We start from the raw sequence: 18,828 nt of genomic DNA on the forward strand, positions 1-18,828 counted from the left end.
CTCGTTTTTTTTTATTCCAATAAAACGGGTTTCGGACAAAGCGTGTTCAATGATAGATATTCTTTTATTTTTTTTAGTTTATGTTTTTTCATTTTTTTTTTATTCATTCATTCACCACAGACCATTCCATTTTCTGTAACGATCAGAAACATAAAACTATCGCTTCCGCAATCATGGTTTCCACGTTTTATAAAATTAATAACATTTTTCAAACGCGATTAATCTATCATCTAGAGAGATCAAGGATCGAAATGACTTACAATTAGCAGGGAATTGCCAATGTCCCACGACGAGTATTAATTCGACGATATGGTTATCATCGCGTAATGGATCAGATGAAGTCGATAATGCAATTTCATTGATCAACGAAACGCGAGGAATCATCGCGCGCGAACAAGGCCAAGAATATGGCGCACTACGGGCCGGTGTTACTTGGCAAAGTAAATAACGTCGAAGCTCATTAATAACGTGGATCTATCGAAATGTCATTATATGCGTCGCGAACCGTTTCGGTTTACTCTCTCGTGGCCGGTATTAACACGCGATCGCGAGCACCGTCAGAGGCTTGTCCACTCGTCCGAGTTCGCTGGAACGCTGTAACATTGCACGCTCATTATTCGGTGCGTTTGATTAATTGCACCGTTAATTCATTCACAGCGATGCGCCATAACGAACGAAGGGTAAAGCGAGAGGCCGGACGCGATCATTATCCAGGTACCAATCGTACCGTCGAATATTTAGAAGTGGAATTGTGGACCTGTTCGATCTGTTTTTCGTGCTCGATATATTAAGAATTTCGCTTATACGTTAACGCGCAAGATAAATGTCATAACGTTTGGAAAAATTGAACAAAATAACACATTAATCTAAGCTTGTACAGTAATATTAGTAGTATCCGAGAAAGCGAATCGTTATGACAACGATCATTGGAGAAATAAAGTTCCTATAGTTGAAACGCCAACCTCTGTAAATTGCAAAGTACGTTGTAACGAATACGAGAATTCCATGACTCTGGTCCCATGGCGATTTCCACTCGTGTTGATCGTTCCGTTGGCGGTTTTTCGAGGGTGGATATACGCGGTTGGCTAGAAATAGGGTGGAATGTTCGAGCGTGACAAGTAGTCCGGCAAATTACAGCTGCGCTGATGAAATTACACGGAACGCCAAAGTGTGTCTACGTTGGTAGCTTGTAGTTCACGGGGAAGGACAGCTCCGTAATCTCGTACAGAGGAGCTGGCAAATTCATGTGGCACGTAGAATAGAAAATTGCGAAATAGCATTCGTTGTATCGATTTTTAGATGAAGACGAAAGTCTATGAAATATTTATCAAATACGCTTAGGAACCTTGAACGTCAATTTCAAGAACCAAAGCCTTTAACCATACTGTATGAAGCAGGAAGAGAACGAAGGAGGGAATCAAAGGGGGAAATGGTTAGAGCGCATTCGGGTGAGCAATCGAGCGTTGGAGAGGATGGGCCGACAATTTCGAACGGGCGAGCGTGTACCGGTGTCCCGGTTGTTTGTATTAGTAGCGGTGGCGTTGCCTAGAGCGTCGTTTTCCGAAATTACGAGCCGATACCGTTACAATCGGTTGAGCGATGCACCTACCGCGTCACGTCAATCGCTATATATTTTCTGCTAATCGATCGCCGCCACTTCCGACGAAATAGATCACGCGTCTAGGCGCCGGCTACGTACTGGAAATAACGCCAATGAATTCGTCGCGATTTTCGATAAGCCGGATTTTAACAAGCTTTCGAGCTTTCCCCACTTGTCATCCCTGTTGATCGAGTATCGCTCAGTTAATCGACCGGTCTGCTCCGAGTCAACGGCAACCACTTGCTGTTTGACTTGCATAATTAACGCATTCACGAAGATAGACTAATTTAGATCTGGATCAAGTCGAGGGTACGATAGAAATCGCCCTCGTGATCATCGTATATACGAAATTCGTACCATTGAACCTCCTTGTACCTGTCTAAAAGGGAAAAACGCTATTCCTAAACTGAATCATAGGATTTGCGTTCACGCGGTTAAAATTTATTACGAACTATTACAAATGATTAAAGCTATATCTTTGCCAGTTTGCACATTGCCCGTATTCGAATTATTAATTTGCGAATTAAGATTCTAAGTATCAAGTATTAAGAGCAATTTTTTACACAACGAGAATAGCCAAGAGAGACGATTCGCGCGATGAATTTTTGTATGTCGCAGCAAAATTTTATAATGACCCCAGGTTCGAGATAATTAATAGTCACGGTGAACAACGTGGGTCGACCGTTTTGTTTTTCGTTTAATTAGCTTCATTTATTAAGCGAAACGCGTTGCTTGTACAGTGCGAAGCCGCCTTAATTTGTCAACTGCTTGGAACGTTCAATTATGACAATATTACACACGTGAAGATGTATTATTTCCAGTCCAAATTACCGAGTTTTACTGCAGCTCAGCTGTAAAATAATATGAAACATGATAACTTCTCATTTGAAATTACATAAGCAAATTTCGACAAAGACAAAATTTTATTCAAATGATGAACTCGAATAAAGTACTCCTCTACATGCAGTGACGGACAGAAGAAAGTTTACAAAATAAATATAAAAAGACAGTATAATATTACAAAATGGATTTATATTTAACACGAGCAATTAATAAATATAATATATATTACAGGATAAATGGCTGTTACCAATACGATGCAAAACTTTTTGGTACAAGCATACTCCCTTCGATTCATAGTGCATCAATTTTAAACTATATTTTTTATTTTTCACATTTCCCAAACAACTAGTCGTGATTAATGAAGAAACGTCTGTTAATGAAAAAATTCTCGTGTCGATGTAAATCTCTCAGCGCTTCAACATCGAACAACATCCCTCTATATTTAGAAAACCACACCCTGAAAACCAAGTCCCATGTGACATCGATTTCAAGTAAAGGGAATTCGTGGTCCGGTCGCGAAGAAATTCCAACGTCGAGGAGAGTCGCGACGCATAGCGTCGGACATAGGATTCGGGCTGGCACGAAGCTGGCAAGAATTTCTGCAGGAAAGCGGTAGCATCAGTATTCGCCGAAAGTCGTGGTCACCTCGTAGCGTTTACGACTGTGGGAGCTTTTTCCGGCGTACGCGGTGGAAAAGCTTTTAAGCTCCGCTTTAGAAAGGACAGTCCGGTTATCGTACTGCTGCTTGGTCGCTCGCGTACGCGTAAATATATCTATCCCGACACAGGGCAATACCTTCCGCCGCCGTAATATCGGATAACTTGGATGCGCGTGCGAGTTGCTCGCTTCATGCATTTAAACGGGCAATCTAAAAACGTTATTGCGTTTAATAATACCGCTCATTATTAGGTTTGCCTGCATCGTTGCCATTTCACTGACATTCTAGCGGGTGTAAGGGGTTAGAACGTGCTGGAGTTCAGCCTCGATCAACGATTACCGAGTCTGTTCGGTCCTCGCTATGGTTCCGATTGTGCTACAAACTTAATTAAAAGGAAAGCTAACGACCGTCGCTGAGAAAATTGCTAGGAAATGACGTTATCTAATAACATACTTCTCTAGCCCATGTAAATTTGATACCCTTTTTAAGTAATCAGGCATGGTAGCCTTACAACATTCAAGTCGTCAACTATGAAGATTGATAGAGGATTAGATCAAAAGCTTTTGTCTCGTAGCTTGTCTATAGCCCGTTCCCTTCTCAGGTATTCGGTACGGAGTTCTTGGATCAACAAGTAGCTTTAGATAATCTTTTGTAATCCAGAAGATGTAATTAAATTGAATTAGAAATTGCATCTATGTTCCTTAACGTGACGGTAAATTGGCCGTTGCGTGATTGGGATGAATTGGGTAAAAAACAAAAGTGTTATATCGAAATTTAAATCAATTAACACGTGGTAGGTGTTTCTACAATTAGTAGTATTATCAGTTTACATTTCGTAACACTTATCGAAAAGATATTTCATCGGGACTTTTTCTTTACAACAGGTTGTGAATTTGTACGCATTCGGCATTTAATTGGTTATGGAGAAACCGAAGTAAAAACTGGAATTCTACCGCGTATTTTCTCAGTACGCAAAGAGAACTCGGTATAATAAAATTTCCGTTAGAGCAAAAATGTTGTTCAACAGCTCGGACTACTTCCTCGACCGAGAAACCACGATATTCGGAAAAATTTCGTCGAACATGTACCATGCTCCTCTAAATATTTAAAGTTCCAAAGGTATATAAATCCAACGGTTGAAGTGTGCGTACATTCGCACAAATTTTTCACAACTATGTTACAATAGCCTTTTATTTCTCTCAGGCTGGGAAACGCGCGGTGCAAAAAACGGACAGTGAGCGGAACTTCTTTCCGTGAAATCGTTTAATTCCATGTACGTGAAATTCGTTGAAATCCAGTAAGGAAAGCAATATTTAGTTTCTAAGTGATATGTAGTTTGTAGTATTAAATTTATTGTTTATCGATGTAGTCGGAGCCACATTGTAAATAAAATTAATGCCTGTTCTGCAGCCGATAAATCTGACGAATGGAAGGAAAAGCTCGTCAAATGTCAAAGTGAATCATTCGTGTCCAAGGACGATGGTGAGAATCCTCGAAGACTGGTCGATGGATATTGAAAATATTTCATCGGAAACGCCATTCGACGATAGGGCGAAAATAAATTTTCGAATTCTCTCAGAATAGTTCGACGTTTAGGTCAAAAGATAAGGAACATTTGAAATCGACAAATAAATGGTATAAAAAGGTCTTCATCGTCGGGCGGCAGACTATTCCTAGCCTCCATTCCTTCGCATTGTTCCCGAATATCGATAGAAAAACGAGCAATGGACCGTCAACTTCTTTCGTGCGTCGCTTCATTATGCATGCAATTCTCATTATTCGTCGAATAAACGTTAATCGTCCGCATCGTTAGAGAAACGTCAGTGTCTTTTTGCATCTGTGGCGCTCGCGCGTTTAGATTCGTTTCTCTCTCTCTTTCTCTCTCTCTCTCTTATTTTCTCCCCCTCTGTTCGCCCCCCCCCTCTCTCTCTCTCAGATACGCGAAAAAAGAAAGCGGCGGCCTTGTTTGCTTGTTACTTTTCGCCTGTGACGTTGACGTCGAGACGCTTGAAAACAATAACTCTGCAACCTGAAAATGGAGGATTGCACCGAAACGAGGAGACGAAAGGGATGAAGCACTGCGCACGGATCACCTCCACTTTGTCGCAGTTTTTCAAAGTGGAGACGTCGCCAGGTGTGACAGGGGCGAAGGGAGAGTTGAAACTGACATTTCGAGCATTATTGCCTAGCATCCTGTCATCTTCGCACCTTTAGTTCTCTATAATAGCTGTAGCAACCGTACCAGAAAGAAGCGCGCGATATTTCGAGGATAAATCCTAACGCCTGGACTTGAAACTTTCCAGGATAATCCGAAAACCACCCCTAAGAAACCTTTGAACTTCGAACTTTCGGATCCTCTGCTTAAGCCCCACTCTTCCGAGATTCCGGTATGTTGTTTTCTCCTTTCTTGGTTTTCCGTCTTAAAAGAGGGACTCCAAAGTAAATGTTTAGATGGTGACGGATCTTCTCGTCTGCTTGGTGAGTTTATCACCAGGAAACTGATAAACGGATCTGTTTATGGACAGCCGAGCGACGCTGGAGGAGCGACGCGTCGCTTTATCTAGCCGAGACGCTCCGCGAAATACATCGGGATACGTGTACCATGGATTGAATGGCGTCGACCAGGATAATGGAAGGCTTTGCCGGACCATGTATCTACACCGCAACGTTCGTATCGAACATTCGGATCTCTCACGGTTCTGTTTTCTTGCCGTTCGGTTCGAAGATAAGAAAGAAAGGAGAGGAAAGTACTAGACGGTTGCGTCAATTCTCCGCTTCCTTCTTTCTCGACTTTGCTGAGATCTTCAATGCGAATCGATTTACAACAGTGGCCTTTACGTCTAACCTAGAAGCCGTAGAATTTGCTAAACACCAACGGAGATAGCCAGTTATTTGTACCTTGCCTCTTGTTTCTATTTAATCATCGTGATATCGAATATCCCTTCTAAATTTCCACAATTTTCAATACGAGTTTCTGTCAATCGAATGTATACGAAATCACGGCCGATTTCATCTCCTTTCGCGCCAAAGCGAGGAAAAGCGCTGAAACTCTCTAGTCGCATCCCGTCGCAATATATTTTCACGACGAAGCGAATACGTGGGTCAACCAGGGCATATGCACTCGAAACGGGGAAACGTCTGTTTCTGGCGTGGCAAGGCACGGGCTCCCATGGAATCGGTAGTTACTCGAAGGTGCATACGGATCTGTATAAAAGATGCACAGCATCCGGTCGACTCGTATGCGAAGTCGAATAACGACGGATTTCCAGAGGCTCCAAAGTGAATGGTCGAGAAACCTTCAAAGGAGTCATAATTCTTTGAGATGAAAATGCGGACGACGAATGTAATACGACGGTTGCGTTCGTACAGAGCCGTCTGTAGCATCCCTCTCTACGGCACAGTAGAAGGGTACAGTGGAAGAAGAAGAAGAAGAAAAAAAAGGACCGCGTCTTAGAGAGAATTCTTTTTACCTCTGACGTTGCTCGCCTTCTGGACCGTGGAGAACGTAACCTTATTACGCGTCCGGACCGTCTTTTGCAATTGAAACACAGCTCGCTTGTGTTTCACAATGCGTCCACGATGCTCAAGTAGCGGCTGAAGACATTTGTTTCCCCGACCAGAGGTTGACACAATAGGTAGCATACTCGTCTGCGGCCGAGAATGTCCCCGGATCGAATCCCCTGTTGGGGCTTTTGAATCTGTTTTTCGTATGAGAATGTAAATTTACCTCGGTACAAACCCCCGCGCCATAGTGTACGAATTAGATGAGAAAATGAATGAGAGAAGTAGAGAAAATATTTTTAGTACGGTATAGTAGAATCGCAGGGGACAAATTCTTTTCCTCCTCTAAAGGGGAGGATAAAAAATTCAATAACGCAATAATGTAGTTAACACCCACTATGCTTCAAGTAGTATGATCATTTGATGGAACAACGCCATGCTCCGATGTAGAAATGGGACTACAGCAGAGTGTGTATACTGGCATCTAACTTTGCTCGACATTACCACCCTTAAAACTCAGAAGTACCGCGGCACGGTGGAACTTTGTAGTCCCATAACCATAATATTACTCAAGCACACACTACTGTGATACAGTTATAGCGTTGAGCCGTTTCATGCTCGATTAACGTTCCCCTGTTACGTCCGTGAACTTGCTTAGGTAACAAGCAACGAACCGCGAGAGCTTCTCCACACAGGGGTGACTGATACGGGGGTTGGGAACGCAGGTCCCGTTGTGTTACCCCATTTTGCAGCAATTGTTCGACCATATTCTTCGTTCTTCTGGATTTTCACGGCACGGTTGGCCGTAAAAAGCGGACGACATGAGTTTGCACTTTGTCTACTTCGAACGACCCAATGATCGGAGAAAGCTCGCGAAAGTAGCTGTTGCTTGGCAAAACGTGACAACTATAAATTCATATCGAAACAGAATGTTCGAAACGCGTATACTTAATCAATTCTCCTTCTCCGAATCGATCTCTTCGTGAAAGAGATAAGAGGGACGAACGAAGAAATTTTGGAGGATCGACAACGACAACAACAACTGAAGAGTAGTGATTAAAAAGCTTAAAGTATCGCAGAGATAATTGTAAAAAAAACTTTATCGGTCTATGCAGTCACGTACTAGATACGTTCACAATTTACTTGTACTACTTAAACACCGCGCCAGTAGTACGAGTCAATAATGTACACCGCACACAGGTTTAAACGATTTTGTACGGCAGTTTCCAGCCACCGCAAAACCTCGGAATCGTTTTACATCGAAACGGCAAGAGTGCAAAAAAGGACGAGATCTCGGAAAAACGACAATGTTGTTTTTCGAGTCGTTCCCACGAGCTAACGTTAATCCGTGTTTTACAATTACCGTTCAGCGCATCGCTGGCGCATCTGGGTACCGCCGATCTAATTAGTTAATTAGCTCGTTTGTATTTTTCAATACACGCCGAACGGATATACGCATAGCGAGGCGACCAATAAAACGCGCGCGTGAAAATAACCCAGCCTCATCATGTACCCTGTCTTCCCTTGGGCGTAAAGTTAATCCATTAACTGAACAAGCCTCTATAACGAGGTCTTTTGACCTGTCAAAATCGCCCGTTTTCCATGCAAATGAGCACCGTGCCTGCCTAGGATACCTTTAAGTATAAATTTGTAACGATAAAGGGTATTTGCGTACACTTGCATATTAAATTTTTTCGTTAATTTTTTCCCGCTACCCTTTGCGATCTCCTCTTGTAAGAAATTTACGAAACGCCAGTATAAATGGTTACAACAATGCTTCAACATTATCGTTTAATTCTCGACCTCCTTTTTGTACATCGTTGTCGAAGCTACTCGAGAGAAAAAAAGGGTTTCATACTCGAAGAAACATATCTATCGCGAATGCCATGTCGTTTTATCGCGATTCAAATGGAATTTATTTCGTAGTGTGGTATGCAGAAAACAACTCCCAAGGGTTTTCTGTAAATCCCATTCTCCTATTGTGGAAACTCTGTATTGTATCCTTGACGTCGTCCTTACGAATAAGTAGATTAATTTCCGCGATCGTTTTCAACTAGAAATTCGCGAAATACTTTTTTAAGACGTTCCCCTATACAGAGGCATTTTCTTTGTTAGACTTCAATAAGCTGTACCAGTCGAAAGTTACATCAGTCGTTTCAGAACCAAATGGTTTCCAATTATTTACCAGACTTGCTATATAACTATCGGTGCTCTGTAGAGTTCACTCTGCAGTCATTCCTCCGATTCAAAGAATCGATATCTACCCTCGAAGAAATTCTTGCTACTTGCAGGTGTAATCGGGGGTAGCAATATCATTCACGCTTTCCAATACCGTTGTCAGACGAAGGGCGCGAGCTCGCATTATTCATCCTAGAAATCAATTTGATGATATTGATAGAAGGATATCTGTCGAATCCTACGAAAATACGATGCGTACCGACATCTAGTCGAGGGCGTAGCAACCCCCGTCGAGGAAAGTTTCGCGATCTGACCACGAGGTGGCGAAGCGTGCTCGTTTGCCACCCCCTCCAGATATTGTTTCGGTCTGTCAAAAGCCACCCTCGAATCGTTTCTATCTGCACGAAACGGCGATGTTGGTAGATGTCGTCGACCTCGAACCAGACACGAGATTCGTTGCGTTTCGAGGCCGTCGGCAATTACAGGGCTGGATTAAAGCGGGGCGGCACCCGTAAATTCAACGGAGCTGTAACTCGTCGCCTGGCGGCGGCCATAAAAAGAAATCGGCCGTACGGGGGTTGAGTTACGAGGGCATCGACGCCCGAACGCTATACGGGACGGCCATAAATATTTATCCGACGCCGGTCAGGAACGACGGGGCCGCGGGACCGATAAAAATGATTACGTCGCGGTAAAAACCACCCCCCAACCAGTTCGCTGATATCGTAAAGGGGTTCGCTCGTAAATCGAACGTTGATTTGTTTTATGTATAAACGCCATAGACTTGTTCCAGTTAGTGGTATTGGACCTGTAAATTATTCCGATGACACGCAATGATCGTCGATTACGGAGGAACTCAACGATGGTCAGTGACCGTACACTGCCATTCGATAAGAAATACGTTCACAGATTCTAGTTTCATGAACTCTGCCACGGTTGTTTCAAAGTCCCTTGCTGATATTGTATCGAACGTTGCTTACTTTGCTTACTTTGGCTCGAAACAAAGAACCCTCAGTATCGTAAGAGGATCTAGAAAATATTAGTATTTCACAGAAAATCAGTAAAGCTGATCGAGCAACGCCTAGTTCTCCGATACTTGGTATTTTCATTAGGTCGTTCGATATCAGAAAAGTTGGATCAGCCGACACTGTCGTCGCAAATATTGTAACATTATCGTTGACTGGCCAAGTTTAATAATAATATGTTCGGTGCACACAATACAGGTTGCATTATATCGTCGCAGCGTAAAGTGCACCACATGATATCTTTTTACTCGCCGCACCATCGACCCCGTTGCTCCTTTTATTAGAACATAGATTCGCGTCAATTGATTTATAGCGACCGGTTCGATTTCCAAGCGCGCACATCCACCGACCAAAGATGAACATATCCCCAGGCGTGATCCGTTATACGTCAATTTCATGTACAGCCCAACGATTCACCTTTTAATTTTTATGGAAATTTCCTAACCACAGTTTCATTCGTGAGTGGAATTCACCCTACCTGGCCGATGGCTCGTTCATTTTCTACGATTCTTTGCACGTGCATTGAAGCTTTAAGAATGCGTCGTCTAAGACAACCCTGTTTCGATAGTGGTCATTTAGTTTACGAAGATTCGTTTGCACATTCTCACGCCTATAATTTTGCTAGATGGACGATGCAATATCGATTGTAAATGGGACGCTCCGATATCGTACACGGGCCTTCTTTTAACGCCATTGTACATGTATATCCGAAGGCAAAGACGACAAAAAAAAAGAAAAAATAGGTCGATACGATCTTATGGAAGTAGCCATAGGGGCATTTATTATTGCACGAGTGGTTTTCGTATGATCGCATCGACCTATTTTCCGTCGCCTTTTTACTCCTGTGAGATGGTCTCGGTGAAAATGCGCCCCGCGCAGTCCGCTGAATCAATGGATTCTTTGCGGAAGTAACGCGCACTAGCGCCGCGATAATTTCGATATTCCTATTGTTCGTGCTCTCTCTCCGCTCTTCTGCTCGTTTGCTCGACGATTCTGCGCCGTAAACGAGGGTGGTATATGCGTGTTCACCGAAAACGAAGTTGGCCGAAAGAATCTCGCGGAGGATAGAACGCCCGAATTTTTTCGACTCATAACGTGCTCGTTCACGAGGATTCTTTTGCGACACAATAACCAACAGGGTCGGTGCTTACAACCAGGCAAAAACGATGGCCTCTGAAATTTTATTCAATTGGACTACGGTACACCGAACAGGCCGCGAACCAGAATGCAACAAAAACGCGATGGTTTTTGTATTACACGGGCTGACTCTGAGATAACAATGGGCTTGTATATTTTTTTAATACCACTCACGTAAGACTAGGTCTTGCGTATTAATTATTTCTAACGAGGGTGAACAAACGAGATATGAAAGTAATAAATTAAATCCCTGTAATACGGGAATAATTATTCTACTCTTCCGTCCATTATTATTTCGTCGGAAAGATATATCACCGAAGGCAGCAATTTTCCAAGTTCGTTTCCTTGAATACCGAGCTGCTGGAACTCGTATAACAATACAAATAATTATGACGTGACCCGTAAAGTTAGTCGTGGGGGAAAAATCTCGTATAAACGTGTCGTTTCAGCCCTCGGGGCAGGTTGAGCGGATTCAATTTGCGGCCTCGAAGGACGCGATACGTTGTTGACAGTCCATAAACGCGTTAACAGCTCGTCAGCTCGTTGCTGATCATCCCCATCCGCTTTCTTGCTCCATCCGTTTCTTGCCCGTTTGCTGGCCATATTTTTCCCGCTACTGTCGGGAGTTTCGGTTAGCTGCCAGGGAAGATATACAACGGTATACGCATTAGCGTAACAAATTCGGTCACCGTCGCGATATATTGAACAAAGGATTACCAATATCTGCTTGCGGGGATAGTACCTAATAAAGCCCAATTTTCTCCTACCTGCTTTGTAAACGAACTTAAAAAAAGATTGAACACGTGCGCAACCATCGCCATCGTTTCTTCTCTTCGTAAGGAAAAAAAAAAGTGACACGGAAGTTCCGTGTCTTCCGACGGAAATTACGGAAGCAGCGATTTCTGCCCGCTTTCGAAAGAACGTTTATCTGTGGAAAGCGGATGAGGTTAGAGCGGATACGGTAAGAGTTGCTGTTGATGCGGGTTTACAGAGGAAACTTACCTTCGCTCGCCAGTCGTACTATAATTGTTCGTCGAGCGACGTGTTGGTAAAGCGAACAGGGGACGAAAGTAAAGTATATTTACTTTCAAAGACAATTAATCTTCGGCTTTCAAGGAGACGCGTATGATTTAATTCCGGCTGGATTGGAGCGGTGTTCAAATGTCAGCGCGAAGTTGGTCGCGCGACGGAAACTGAAATCGTGTAAAACAGATTCCCCGATAAATCTCGACCGCTCGTAAAGGTGGGTTGGGGAGGGCGGTCGAGCCAGTGTTCGTTCTGGTCTAATTTGTGGATCGTTCGCTAAAAGGAAACTACGTCGTCTACAGGATGGGGGAGAAGAATTTATAGATACCCTAATACCGAAAACTCAGAGTGAATAGTTCACGAACAGGCTCGACCAGGGGGTGAGATGTGATAAATTTTGGAACTGACCCGACTCACGCGTGTACCATCGTCAAGCAAACTCCGCTGATAATTTTTCGAGCGATGTAAATCAAGGAAACTCTCGCATGAAAAAACATGGAATCGGTAGGGACACGCTCTTGTAACAATTCTAATTTAGGCGGGATAGCGTTATCAATAAGCGACACGGATCATCTTGTTCGTCGTTTATTCCACGCGTTCATAGTTCTTTCTTCCTTTCGCTAAATTTCGTTGTTCTTTTTTCCTCGATATCCAAGAAAAATTATTACGACGTTGAGGAAAATTTCCTGAATTATTCGATCGATTTCTTCGAATACGCGGAGCGTGGATAAAAAATTATCAATCTACGCTTTATTCGGTTCCCGAGTGAACTAATTTATGATATGAATTTATGATACGATCCGCCTGGTTATTCAATCGTAGCTGCATCTTTGGTCAACGCATAAAAATTTATTTCTCCATTAATCCGTCATTCGCGTACATCATTGGCTTTATACAATATCGATGAGTCAATTAACGTCGCGCTTTTGTATATTTCGCTTACGGACGATATCGTTTTTCCATCGTAATTACCAGCTAAATGCATTACTATGCTTGGCCAGAAAGTATTTCCAAATGTATTTTGCATTATAATGTCGCATGATTTATTTTACGCCTTTATGAAACATTGTAAAATAAGTACGCTAATTAAAAGAGCACAGCAAACGTTCATCTTCCTCCGCCGACGTTAATACCTTACACCCTTTTGTCTTCAGGTCAGAAGACTCTGCGAAAGTATCCCGTGATGGTGTTCATTCACGGAGAGAGCTTTGAATGGAATAGCGGCAACCTCTACGACGGTACTATATTGGCATCTTATGGTAACATCGTCTTCGTCACTATCAACTTTCGCCTAGGCATTCTAGGTAAGTTATGCAGACTTAATGCTTGGAGTCAGACTAACCTATGTACCTATGTAATTCACTATCTTTTAACGAATTCAGTTCTTCAAAAATATAACACGTATGTAGGAAAATGTCAAAATTGTAATCTTCCTTGTAAGTAACCTTAGATGAATCATATTTCCGCGGTACGGTCTTCCTGTAGTACGATTATACTACTTACTCGTTGCTAGTAGTACGAGTCAAGTATTCCCGCGTTGCTGTGTTTTCACGATGGATTCATCTGAAAGGCAGATGAGATGAGAAGATACTGGGCGGAAATAGGAGGCGTGGGTCACATGAAATCGAATTCGATCGTTCTGGATATGAAACGTCTGAGAGAACTATGCGAGAAAGTCCCGCGCCATCGCATCGTCTCGATACGAATTTATGAAATCTTGCCGAGCACCGCCAGCGGCAGCGTTGCATGAAATCAGGAATTCTGCTTCATTAACGTTCGTGCTTCGCTACGCCAGCGGCTTTTTGATCTTCGACCAATTCCTTTTTATTTCTACCTTCTTCCCGTGCGACTGTCTATCGATCCGTCATCGCGCACCGGGACAACCGCCATCGTCTCCTGATATCTTTTGCAATCCGTCCGCTCGTATAAACAACACAAAGCCGACTCGCTCTTCGAACCCGAGGTACTCGAACTTTATACTCACTGCGAATTTTTATATCGCTTTTTATGTTACGCGATATACGAAAATCGCTACTAACGATTCAATGTGTAACTTCTAATAGTTAAATATCTATTATTGTACAAATGGTTCAAATTTGTTGCTCGACGAAGATCTATCTGTTTTCGATAAAAATAAGGAATTCGTTGCACGGAAGCAAGAAGTCGCGACGGTGGAACGAATGGCGGGTATAAAAGTTTCGAGATCATTTTCAAGGGAGAAAAAACAATTTTTCTCTTAGAAAAGAGCGAGACAAAAGCGGCCCTTTTGCCCCCGAAACTTCCATCGATCGTCGCCGTTTTTCCCGTGGTCTGCTCTATTTTTTCCAACCCCTTCCGGCCTTACCGGCTGCAGCTGGGTATTCGCAACGAGGAGCTTCCGCCTATCCTTTGCCCTAAAATGATAACGCAACCTCCGCGCGCGCATTGCAAATGGATGGACGTCGGTGGCGCGAGCTGCGCCGCCACATCCGACAAGTGGGATGAGAGTTAAAGCGTGGAAGGGGCAAAGGAAAGGGGGAAAAAAAGGTAGAAGGAAGGAAAAAACGAAGAAGCAGCCGCGAAACCATAATCATAAATTAGGTTAAAGTGCTGGGAAGGCGCTTAGTTAACTTCACCCTCTTCCCGTTGGTCCGTAGTCGGCTACAGTTGGCTCGCGAGAGGTCCGGATAACTTCAGCCTTTTGCAAAACAACGGGGGAAAAATATGGATAACGAGCAGGCTCCCGCGAACAAAAAGAAATAGCACGTTGTGCCAACCAGTTTTACGTCCCGAGTTGATGTCTTGGTGCAGGCTGTAGGCCTTGTAGAGTAAAAGTTGGCTTTTTTCTTTTCTCGCCTGGATAAAAATTATTCGCTGTGTAAAAGAAACGTACGTAAGATCTTTTTTGTTGTTGGAATTACAAGATTGATTACAGTGAATCGTTCGATATTAAAAGATCGATGAGCTAAGATTGGCGCGAAACATTTTCTGTTTTAAAGAATATACGGAAGAATCATAAAGTTCAGTAAGTCCGATATTAGGGAAAATGATCGTATGTTATTCGTTCAGTCGTGAACACTTGGTTGCAGGTTTCTTGAGACCCGGGATCAGGGACGATACGACGAGCAATTTCGGGTTGCTGGATCAAATAGCGGCGCTACTTTGGCTGCGAGAGAACATCGCTGATTTTGGTGGCGATCCGAACAGCATTACGCTCGTCGGCCATGGTACTGGCGCCATTTTTGCTAACCTACTCCTTATCAGCCCGGTGGCTAATAAGAAAGGTAACGGTTACTGCGGTGTCGCGTGTTTGCGACTTTTGCGATGCCTGAATATTAAGAGAATACTTTCGCGGAAAGAACACGTAACCTCCATTTTCGTGAAATCGATAAGACCGTCGTGCACAGGCTTCGATTTTAGAAATGCAAACTTTAAGTATCGCTTTTAGGAGTCGATCGAAGAAGCCAAGTTCGTGACGAACCTAAGGAAAAGATGTAATTTCTTATGAAATTGCGCAGATTATTTTAAAAACGCAATTTCTTACAAGGATACGACTCGTTCAAGAAAATGAAACGCCCGTTCGACTAAAATTCGACGATTTGACGAACGTGAATCTCATAAGTGAAACAAACGTTTATGATCAAACGTTTCGATCTCTTCTTTTGGATATCATTAAAAATTGCCATGGACTCGTGATTCTGGAAGTTTGTACTTTGCTCGAAGGCTCGTGTCTTTCTTTTTAAAGTCGCCGGTGGAAAGAATAACCCTTGTAAACAAGAAATGGCAGGAGAAAATGGAGACTACGATCATTTTTCAACGGCAATATAAGCCGGGGGGGGAATAGTACCGTGATGTTCGATCGATAATTATACTATAGAATGAAAAACTTAACATTTCACGCGTACAAGTAGCTACTGGCTTGATCTCAAGAGAGTTGGATCATTAATCGTCTTTCCATCTTTCGCAGGTCTCTTCAAACGGGCTATATTGATGTCCGGATCAGCGTTAAGCGCTGATGCTATCGGAAAAGCACCCCTACAAATCACCAAACAGGTAGATTCATTAATCTTGATGATACGCAAAATGAAAGCCGATGCATCAACAATTTTCTGCTCGTAATTTCTTTCTATTAAGATACGATGTATTTATTTGAATATTTATTTAACTGTTACCAACAACACGTTATATCTCTTGAACCTAATTCGTACGACTCGTATATGCGTGATCGTTATTCAAACGTTTCTGGTACCTTATCACGAAAAATTTGCATCTTAGTTTAACCGAAAGGCTATGCGGCGTAAAATTTTAACTGTCGAACGTTAGGTGTGAAAAGTGAAAGTATGACAGTACTCTGTGCACGGACCTACATTTGACTCGTGGCGAAAGGAACGTTCGAATTCGTACCTGACATCTTGTCGACAGAAGATCGATATCGTGTTCCCTGCTAGGGGCAAACGAGTCGTGTTCCATACATGTACGATCGCCCCGTTTCTACTCGAAAATAGAAGGATGGAAGGTGGCGGTTGCGATTGGAACTAACAAAGAAGGAAATATCGTTTTTCATCATCGCGACGTGCAGCTACGATTCTAGCAGACACAGGGAACGTTCATTGCGAGTCGTTGAGAGATGGCTCGAATGATTTTTCAGGTGGCGCACGCCCTCAATTGTCCCACCACGACCGACAATGACCTGGCGTTGTGTTTACGTAGCCAAGACGTAAGCACATTGCTGAACGTGAAAATCCACAAGCCGAATTACGTGCCAGCATTCGCGCCGCTGATCGACAACGTGGTTATCCCGGACAAGCCTTTGAATTTGATGAAAAATTCTGAACTATTTGGCAGGTAGGATATTCCAATGAATGCAGAAATCAATCTGCTACTATTTCGTAGAAAATACACGTTTTTTTATATATAATCTCCACGAAGGAGAACCGTTTGAAGATCGAATCTGTCGAACAGGTTTGACCTGATGTATGGCGTGACGGAATCAGAGAAGTTTCACATTCTGTCACCGATAGCGTTGTTGCACGGAATGGTGGATGTGCAGAGAGATGAAGTTTTACGAGAATATGCCAAGGTAATTGTCGAATCGTCAACCTGTTTTTTTTTTCGATTTCCTCGTTTGTCAAGTAGAATTCGATCGCGATTTGAAATCGATCGCGATTTATTGGCAATGAAATTGGCACGCGCGAACATCGAGGGGTGGAATTTCGGGTAGGAATATTTGTATACAGGCCGATATTGAATCCGGCGAGATTCAGCCGACGCGCGAATAACAAAGTGACGCGATATTTCTTGGTCGGCAGGCGACGCACGAACTGGAAGCGGAACTAATTCTGTCGAAGATTCTGGAACAATACGGCGATTTCTCGGCCGGCTTTACGAACGACTACACGCTGAAGAATCGGGATCTCGTTCTGGATGCTCTATCCGACAGCGGTACCGTCGCGCCATTAATAATGACCGCGAATTTACATTCGAGGGCAAATCCAAAGAGCTACATGTACATCTTCTCGCATCCGAAAGCGATGCAGGAGTACTCCGGCGTAAGTACGTCCTTGGGAACACTTTCAGAGTTAGCATACCGCGAATATACGCTCATGTCGCTTAAAAATGACGAACGCCTCTAAATCTCTTCGTTGAATTCGCTTCGTTCGAGTTCTACGTTCTTTTGCCTCGGATACACGTGGCCTGAGTGAATCCTCCGTGACTGACGATCAGACCGTTTCCATAAAGTCGAATAAAACTTCGTGCGATCGCAGTTTGATAAAAGATTCACGCCTCGGGCCGGAAAAGCGCGCGATAATGGCGCATCCGTGTGTCTAGCTTGACAAATTCAGCCAGGTCAAGAATCAAGAAGCTGACAGAAATATTAAGGAGGCGCATAAATCCGCCGAGGCTGTTCTCCTCGTGAAAACTGCATCACGTACGATTAGACGGTGTACTTTGCATTTTATTCATTTTCTCGCAGCAAGCGCGTGGCGCAGCGGATTCCTTGGCGGAAACAGGCAGCGTGACCTACTGACTGTTCGTTGGTCGGTCGTGCGCAAACGGGGAGAAAAATCCCAGCTACGAGACCCATTTGGACGCCGTCCAACTATTTTTATCGGCGCTGCGTGTCGGCCTGTTACGCTCTGTCCGAGAGTACAGTGACCGACCAGTGTCGTTAAACCGAATGTAACAACGTTTCTGCTTTTCAGCTACAGCTTACAGGCTTGGCTCCCTTCCGTTGGATGCGGGATTTACGAACGATAGACCCCAGACTGCGAGACGTTCTCCACAGGAAATTCATCGCGTCGTCGTTCTTGCCATCGCGCTAGCGAAACCGGCGACAAATCAACCGATTCGCCAAACCTATCTCGATTAATCGTAAAAAATGTAAAAAATTAGAATTCCTCCCAGAAAAATACTTTGACCCTTATCCATCGAATGAGCGGGCACGTGCAATTTGTTCGGAAATCGACCTTCTTACGAAAAGGAAGACTCACTGCCCTCGATGTCTGGAATCTGCAATATATATATATTCAACGATCATTGACCGCGATCGTCCAGAAAGAACGGGCTTATCGAAGAGTATCGATCAACCGGAATATAGAATAACAATGGGGTCGATGGAGTTAAAGCACAACGCAGAGAAGCGGAAGTTAATAACAATGGCTGCGGTTTCGTAGAGAGGCCCCCTCTTGACCGTTCTTCTGGACCGCGAAATTTTGGCGAAACTTTGTTGCCGGCCGGCAAAGTATATCGAACCAAGCGCTCTTGTATGTTCGCAGCAACAACGTCAGTGTACCGTGCACGGCGAGGAGCTGCCCTATGTTCTGGGCGTGCCTCTCGATGGCAGCAAATACGACCAGCGTCGCCGATACAATATCGGCGAA

General features: G+C 43.5%; 1 protein-coding gene across 6 annotated transcripts in view; it reads left to right on the plus strand.

The window, feature by feature from the left end:
• LOC100740648 overlaps positions 1–18,828 on the plus strand; it is a 56,858-nt gene that overhangs the window by 28,303 nt on the left and 9,727 nt on the right. For all 6 annotated transcript variants that reach the window (XM_012382210.3, XM_012382211.3, XM_024365678.2 and 3 more), the window contains 7 exons: positions 13,123–13,272; positions 15,037–15,231; positions 15,915–16,000; positions 16,596–16,792; positions 16,910–17,027; positions 17,257–17,496; positions 18,724–18,798. In XM_012382210.3, coding sequence (XP_012237633.1) covers positions 13,123–13,272; positions 15,037–15,231; positions 15,915–16,000; positions 16,596–16,792; positions 16,910–17,027; positions 17,257–17,496; positions 18,724–18,798 — 1,061 coding nt within the window. The remainder of the gene's footprint in view (positions 1–13,122; positions 13,273–15,036; positions 15,232–15,914; positions 16,001–16,595; positions 16,793–16,909; positions 17,028–17,256; positions 17,497–18,723; positions 18,799–18,828) is intronic.

The sequence above is a fragment of the Bombus impatiens genome, unplaced genomic scaffold (assembly GCF_000188095.3).
Source record: "Bombus impatiens unplaced genomic scaffold, BIMP_2.2 scf_0146, whole genome shotgun sequence".
Taxonomy (NCBI): domain Eukaryota; kingdom Metazoa; phylum Arthropoda; class Insecta; order Hymenoptera; family Apidae; genus Bombus; species Bombus impatiens.